This window comes from Carya illinoinensis, chromosome 3 (genome assembly GCF_018687715.1).
Source record: "Carya illinoinensis cultivar Pawnee chromosome 3, C.illinoinensisPawnee_v1, whole genome shotgun sequence".
NCBI classification, from domain to species: domain Eukaryota; kingdom Viridiplantae; phylum Streptophyta; class Magnoliopsida; order Fagales; family Juglandaceae; genus Carya; species Carya illinoinensis.
Window position 1 is genome coordinate 3,472,251 of NC_056754.1, and position 7,638 is coordinate 3,479,888.

General features: G+C 36.9%; 1 protein-coding gene across 2 annotated transcripts; it reads right to left on the reverse strand.

The window, feature by feature from the left end:
- Window positions 1-3,367: 3,367 nt before the first annotated feature.
- On the reverse strand, window positions 3,368-7,638 carry LOC122302559. Of its 2 annotated transcripts, XM_043113867.1 has the most exons (7): window positions 7,218-7,638; window positions 7,037-7,117; window positions 6,708-6,884; window positions 5,667-5,837; window positions 5,250-5,462; window positions 5,048-5,136; window positions 3,368-4,435 (listed from the first exon to the last, which is right to left on the reverse strand). In XM_043113867.1, exons 1-7 carry the CDS (start codon window positions 7,297-7,299, stop codon window positions 3,704-3,706), a joined length of 1,545 nt encoding a protein of 514 aa, XP_042969801.1. In that variant the 5' UTR covers window positions 7,300-7,638; the 3' UTR covers window positions 3,368-3,703. The 2 variants fall into 2 exon arrangements, with proteins under 2 accessions (XP_042969801.1, XP_042969802.1); XM_043113868.1 differs by lacking the exon at window positions 7,218-7,638 and having other exon boundaries at window positions 7,041-7,117.

Here is a 7,638-nt window from a genome sequence, read left to right on the forward strand (position 1 = left end):
GATACCATTACCACTTACCAGAATTGAAGGAAAGGAATATATGTTGCTTTAATAGGTTTTGTTTTTTAAGAAAATAAATTATGCAATTTCTTAGATAAGAATATTTAAATAGATTAATATTTTACTTATAAAGAAATTTTAATAAAAACATTAAATTTATAAATATGATTTGGTGTAACATATCTATAAATTTATAATATTATACTCAAATTTATCGTTAATCCAAATCAATCCCTGTTGGATTTGGAAAATCCGAACTGGGTTTTACGGTCCATTTCGTAGGAATAACTGCAAGTTTTGGTTCTTGCTGTCACACGGCTTCGGCGGCAAGGAGCAGAACATGAGGGACAGGAAGTTCTGAACTGAAGTATACTTCCAGGCTTCCAGCTGAGGTTTAGTTGCTGTCGTGGGCTACAGGCGTGAAAGGGCCTGCTAATGGGCCAGGGCATTAGATGATGGAAGGGCCGAATCAAGCAAGAATGAGTTGGGCCGTATGGGCCAGAAGCTGCAGTTGGGTTCATCTTTTGATTTAAATTGTAAGGACTTTTAGCCCAGTTAAATTAAGGACTTTTTAGTAAAATATATATTGTAGTTAGGAGAATTAACCTATTATCTGGAATATTTTACTGTTCGTTACTACTGTAAAGGTGCTTTCTTCGAAAGAAAGTGTAGCTACTGCCGTGAGGCATTTTCATTAATATTACACTTTCTTTATACATTCCATCTTATATTCACTACATCTACTATAAGCTATTACAGTTGCCCATCTGTCGTGTCGTCAACAACACGTTTCTCCCTTCGTATAACTGAAATAAACGGCAGGGTAAAAGAATCAAAAGATAATCAATTCATGAATTGAAAATTGCGTGAATCGCATAATCGCACTCGCCACCATTTTCAACGCAACTGTTAATAGAACAGGTCACGAGTCTAGCCCAGTGAACTGCACAAAAGAACGCAATGATCTGATTCGCCTCTCTTCTCTTCCCTACCCACCGACCACCGTAGTTTTTTGAATATGATTCCTGAAATAGTTCCTTGAAGGAATTTCATTGGATGAATTTTCAGTCGCATTGAATATTTTAGTCTTAATTTGTAGTGAGAGAGACAATGGATGAATTTTCAGTCGCACTGAAAATAGTGCTTTCATTTGCTAGCTGGCTGGTCATATCCCTCCCTCCGTCCAAGACTCCAAACTTTCAATTTCTTACGTTCAAACTTCAAAATCCATGCTTGACTCAAAAAACTTGTTTGAAAATCTATAGAATTTTTTGCCATTCTGATGCTACAAAGTTTCTGCTCGACTCCCTTTTCCCATGCATTTTTTCCAATGTCATGACAAGGCAAATCCCAGCCTGTTGAACAATTTTGTTTCAGGGTGTGCCAAATTTTGAGGAAGTTTATGTTAGGATTGAAAAAAAAAAAAAAAGATAGGTACGATGATGATGTTGGAACAGCTTAGATACTTGGACTTGATATTGGCGGATGCAGACTGCAGTAAGGAAGAATTTGGTCAAAGAATCATTAATTTGGAACGGTATCTTTTAAGTTCAAATTTGTTGATCTCTCAATTTTCTCCCTCTTGTTTCCGACTTTCATCTTCAAAGTTGCCAGTAAACAGTTCGCAACTTATCTGAGTTTCCTTGCATGCTTCGCGACGTAGACATTTCCGATGTGTGTTTGAACCGGGCATTTTTTTTCCTCCATTTCTACCCAACCTTTTCTTTCACGTGTTTGGAAGAAACTTACAATTTCTTGCTATAAATACCAGACTTTAATACCCAATTTCGCATCCCAGTTTCCTCTACAAACAGATCAAGAGGGAAAACAAAAACTTTCTTTAATTTAATTTCCACGTACGTCCAGTTCCAGCAATATTAATCGATCCATCCATGGATAGAAAACTACTTCAGGCTCTTCATTTCCTTGTCCTTGTCATATTCATCTTAAGCTTGGTTATGGCATTTCCTACCACAGAAGCCCGCACTTTGCATGCTCAAAATATTCCCCACAATGCCACTCTGAAGCCCAGTCCAAGCCGAGGATCAGGACAAGGAAGGAGGGATGGTTTTAATGTTAGCCTTGGGGTGAAGAAGAGTTCATCAGGTCCAGGCCCCGGAGACAATCATTAATTATAAGTTTGTTCATTGTGCCCACCAGTGATAATTACTGTTAGGATCCAAATACAGCATAAAATTTGTCACATGCAGGACGACATGATAGAAATAATTGCTTGATTAAGCTTTCGTTGAAACAAATTTGAATTACTTTTATGTTTTGAATATTTAATGTACCAAAAAAAAAAAAAATACTATTTCGTTCTTGATCGTTGCAATATAGTCCTAGATCTCATCAATAATATATATATATATATATATATATATATATATATATATATATATTTAATAACTATATATATGTTGGGGCACGCCGTTGAGGTCATACGATTGCATCGTTCGTGTGTATATATGATAAATTAAAACATGATAAATTATAAATCAATTATAAATTGATACAGTCTGAAAATAATAAACGCATTTTGTAAGATAAAAATATTATTAGTCCAATGATTATGATTTATTTTTATGAATTAATATGACAAATAATATCAAGATAATTGTTATCTTTTTCAAATAATATTATATAGGAAAAATACTATTATTTTTAAATCTAAGAAGAAATATAAAAAAATATCTTAAGTTGTTAATTTCATCCAACAAAATTCAATACACCAAAATCTTCAATTTAGATTATTTTTAAGTTAATAATATTTCATTATTGCTATTATTATATTTGAATTAATATTAGAATAACAAGAAAGTTAATTGTAATTTTAATGATATATCAAAGGGCAAAAATGTAATTTCACAACTCATGAACTTATTTTAATATTCTACACCGGAGGACAAAAACGTAAACTTAGAAATCAAACAAAAGTCGTTCATGAGACTAAAGCCTATTACGGATGTTCAAAAAGAATAAAAGAAAAGAGGAAACTGATTTCTTGTTTGGTAACAAGAAGGATTAGAACACTGGTGGTAATAGCTTCTTCTTCTTCTTTTTTGGTTAAGAACTACCGACATGTTTCACACTACTACCGACGGGCTCAATCAACCTACACCGAAAGAAGTGCAAGGACTCGATAGATCGAGGACACCTCCGATGTCTAAATTAGTATTTGTAATGGTTGAATGTGAAATCAATAAGGTCACCAATTGATGTCAGTTATATAGACACTTACTCGACCAATAAGAATTGTATAACTACATGATACACTTCGATAATCTTGGATATGATGAATATAAGACTTTGGATAGACGATGATCAAACAAAGGAAACATTGTTATGCGCGAGAATCAAGAATAACTATCCTTACTAAGAAGGCTCGAGATTTCCTCGATGGTTTATATCATTAACAAGCCCGTCGATATCCTGCTGCAGCCCCCCCTACTTGCCATTCGCTGCGCTTGCAGAATTCGGTTCATGGGCCCTTACAGGTGGATCGGGCCTGGGGAAATACCTGTCCCTCCATTCATGATTTCTAGTGAAAAGAAACTACAATGCGGTTTTAGTCTTATATATTACATTCTCATACTTCCTTTGACCAGGATGAAACTGTGGAGAAATAACATTACCCCGAAAAAAACAAAAACGAGAAACGAAGAACGAGCAGCAGTAATACCATAAGTTAGCAATCCCTTTACTAAAATAAAGCAGCACTCGATGATGGATATCCATGAGAGTAACCCGTGTAATTAAATCGGGGTCTAATATTATGGTGATTATAGATAGGATCTCCATAGTCAACAGCCTTTATTACCACAGCTTCTCGCCGTCCATCCTGCTCTTGAACTGCCCCAAAGACTACTTCATTCGTTTCGCAGCTCTTCTCATAGTAAGTTTGTGGGCCAGATGAAAAATGCCTGTGATGATGCTGCTGTTGTTGCTGATGCTGCTGCCAGTGCTGCTGTTGTTGCAGATGCTGCATGTACTGATGTTGTTCGCGGTAATCGCCATCCCAGCCATTATAGTAAGCTTGACTTTGCTTGATATTGTGGTTCCTCTCCAGGTCCTTGGTCATAAAAGGGTAGGTCTTTTTTGGTGTAGGTGGTCTAGTTTCTATTGATGGTGGTGGCTCATCCTCGTCAGGTATCACAAAGCTCTCCTGCATGGGCCATGCACTTGAATGTTTGTTCAGTTGTTGGTAGTGCTGATGATGGAGGAGGGGCTTTCTTCTTGAGCCTGAAAATAATCCCCCAAACGTCTCAGTTACAGATGAGCCAGTGTTGAGGACAAGCTTCCCAAGAGAACTAAAGAATCCCTCTTCTGGTCTTTCAGGTTCATCTTCAGGTGGAATCAAGGGGGGCCTCACTGATTTAGGAGGTCTCTGATATGGTCCCACTGGTGAACCTTTCGTTATAGGTGCCCTTGAATTCTGAAATGGAAAAATATAAAACTAGTCATAGTGATATGATTATGAGAATCAGTAGAGGAGAATTCCAGTTTGTTTCCATCATTGTGAATAATTTAACATTTAGTCGTTATCTGCCAGGAGAATATTTTGGTTTTAGGGTTTAGAAAATTATTGGAAGTACATAAAATTATCTTGGAAATTTTAATATATCTTTCATTTTAAGGCAGCAGAACAACGCACTTAAAGACAGATGCACACGTTGACATTTAAAAATGTTCAGAGACTTCAGAATATGAACAATATTGTGTGCGCATATATATCCTATTTCCAACAGCCAAGATGCCTGAATAAATAATTGATTTCAGATAAGTACATAAATATAACATGAAAATTTTAATTGCAATTAAAAAATATATGGGACACATGCCCAATTTAGTAGTAGTGAAAACAAAGAAAAAATGTGAATTCTTACACAACCATTCTAAGCCAGAGATAATAGCAAAATTGTAAATCTTTATTCTTTTAGGGACCAAACCAGAACATGATTGAAAAGTCTCAATTTGAAATTCAGACTTGAGCTGAAGATTTCTATAGAGACACCTCTCTGGTCACTAACCCAATCTAATGACTTACATTTTTGGAAGAAAACATTACTTGCACCCTTCGTTGCAGCAATGCCAGCATGTAACCAAAAACCCCAGCTGCAACAAGAACTGCTATCCCTGCAATGTTAAAACACGTTTTATACATCTCCATGACCTTGAATGAAAAATAAGAGATAAGTATTCATTGTTTTGAAGAATGAAAGATGAAACTTTCCGTTGCTTCCCAATACCTAAATGGAAAGTACTATCATCCTGGTAAGAACAGTCATCATCATTTAGTTGGATCTCTCGAATTGCCTGGTTTCCTCTGTCTATAACCAAAAGTGAGCAGCTAGCTCCAACATAAACCACATCAAAATCATTTGAAAACTTTGCATCTTCACTTGGACCGTCAACATGACCACCTCCTCGGTCCCATGCCCCACCTGCAATAGTTGTTACCCCTGCAAAAAGATGAAATAAAATCATATTTATTCAGGTACTATCCTAAAGTAGCAAGTGCCTAGGATGCCAAAATTTCAGCCATATGAGGACAGTGGGGATCTTTGAAAGAACTTTTTGTTCCCACTGTTTCATAACTTTTTAGCACTTTAAAAACACAATTGACTTTTTAACCACAGCAATCCCTCAAACATCGATACATTTACCTGAATCAGCGATCTTCCTAATAGCCATATTTGAAGTGTCTGCAATGTAAATGTTTCCCTTATCATCCACAGTAAGTCCTTTTGGGTGGTTCAACCTTGCCTCTCTTGGCTTCCCATCTACGTGCCCAGAATACCCTTCAGGAGATCCAGCAACCAGCTTGGGCCTGCTATCTGCGGTATATTCATCCATTTTCATGCATAAGATTGATGGATTTGATTAAAAGAATATGGTCAGCACCCAGGATATGGAGAAGAAACTTGATCAGATTGCAAAACTGAGATGTATCTAGGTATCAGTTGTCCAAGAGGAAAAGAAATGAAAAACTTTATATTGTAGCTCGTTTGCATATCTAAATATAAAAAGAACTCAAGGAAACTTAAACTAACATTTGGTGCAACTGATTGATTTTCCGACTAAATCTATTGAAACAACTTTGAAAGCAAAAAAGCAATGGGCATCTATTAACCATATAAACAATTGAGTTGGTCATCGTCTTCAAGGGACTCAAAGGCATCTCATCAAAATAAATGGATATCATTTTTTAAATGTAAAAGAAAACAAACGCCTGAATAGTGGTTAAGAAAGATAAAGGGCAACGAGATGAGTGAAGAGGAAGTGTGGGGGCACTTTAGAGAATACGGCCTCAAACAAAAGAGATCTCCAAAAAGATGGAGTTGGTTAGGCAGAAACTCACTAAAAGGCCAATTGCACTTTCGAAAGTGGAGGCGTCAGCTAAACAAAAGCATATCGAACATATTTATAATGTTTCTCTAAGAACGAATTTGGACTCTGCCATGATTTCGCACGGACAGGAAACAAACAAAAAAGGAATGTCCCTAGTACGAAGCTAAGTCGGCTTACCTTAATAGGAAACCCATTTTACGAGACTTGAATTGGGTATTCGAAAAAATACTTTATGAAAAGAAAATCCAGACCATAATATTCAAGAAAAATAGAATCTGATCGAACTAAAAACACAAAATGGGAAACAATGAAATGAGGCACAATTCCAAAACTGTTAAGAGCAAAAAGTATCTTACAACGAGACAATGGAGTTGAGATCTTGTACATATTACTGTTTTCAGAATCCAAAACAAGAAGCTCCCCACTTGGGGCCACCTCAACTGAGTATGGTTCAATTCCAAGCTTACTTCCATCAAATACCGTCTCTACCGTGTATCCCGCCTCAAATTTCATCATCGAACGATTAGAAACCGCTGAAATTTCAAAGCCACAAAACTCATCAACCTGAAAAGTCCTTGCTTTTGTTTTATTAACCTCACACTGCCAACGAAAATCTCCAGCCTCCCAATAAACAAACCCCAAAACAGGGCGAAACACACACGTGAGCACGTTGAAATATTTATACCTGCCTTAGTGATGAACTTCTGTGTCCACAGCCACTTAATAAGAGCAGAGACCACATTGGAGACGATCCCACTAACAATTTCTGTAAATGTTTCAAAATGTCGAGAAAGTTTGAAACTTTAAAGCAGAGAATGTGAAAACGAAAATGTCGAACCAGTGAAGTCGAGCCGTTTTATACTCACTTGCAGGATGTGTAGCTGAAGCTGAAGAAAACCCACCAAAAAAAACCACAAAAATAAGAGCCAAAAGGACCCAATTTCTCATCGTTGCTGCCGTTCAGAGTAGAGCATGAAAGAAGGAACAAAATGCTCAAATGTGAAGAAGTAAGCTTTGCATTTTGAGACCCACTTATGTAGAGGCCCACAGTGGCACAGACGGTGTTTGCCGACTCCACTTTACATGTTAATTAGTAAAATCTTTAGATATAGAGAGAGAGAGAGAGAGAGAGAGAGAGAGAGAGAGAGAGAGGTGAAAGAGACGAGGAGGGCATAATGATCATGGAAGGCTAAGAAGTAAACAGAATGGAACAGAATTCGGAGGGGAGAACATAAAGGCAAAAGAGAGTGAGAAAGCAGAGTCAGGGGTGACAGCCAGAAGGAATCA

Excerpts from the sequence above, each read along its gene's own strand:
- LOC122302559 (XM_043113867.1), bottom strand. The coding sequence starts at position 7,299 with ATGAGAAATTGGGTCCTTTTGGCTCTTATTTTTGTGGTTTTTTTTGGT. Across the intron at positions 7,118-7,217 it reads TTCAGCTACACATCCTGCAA|AAATTGTTAGTGGGATCGTC; the intron begins GTGAGTATAAAA and ends AAACATTTACAG. Across the intron at positions 6,885-7,036 it reads GAAGTTCATCACTAAGGCAG|CGGTTTCTAATCGTTCGATG; the intron begins GTATAAATATTT and ends TTGAAATTTCAG.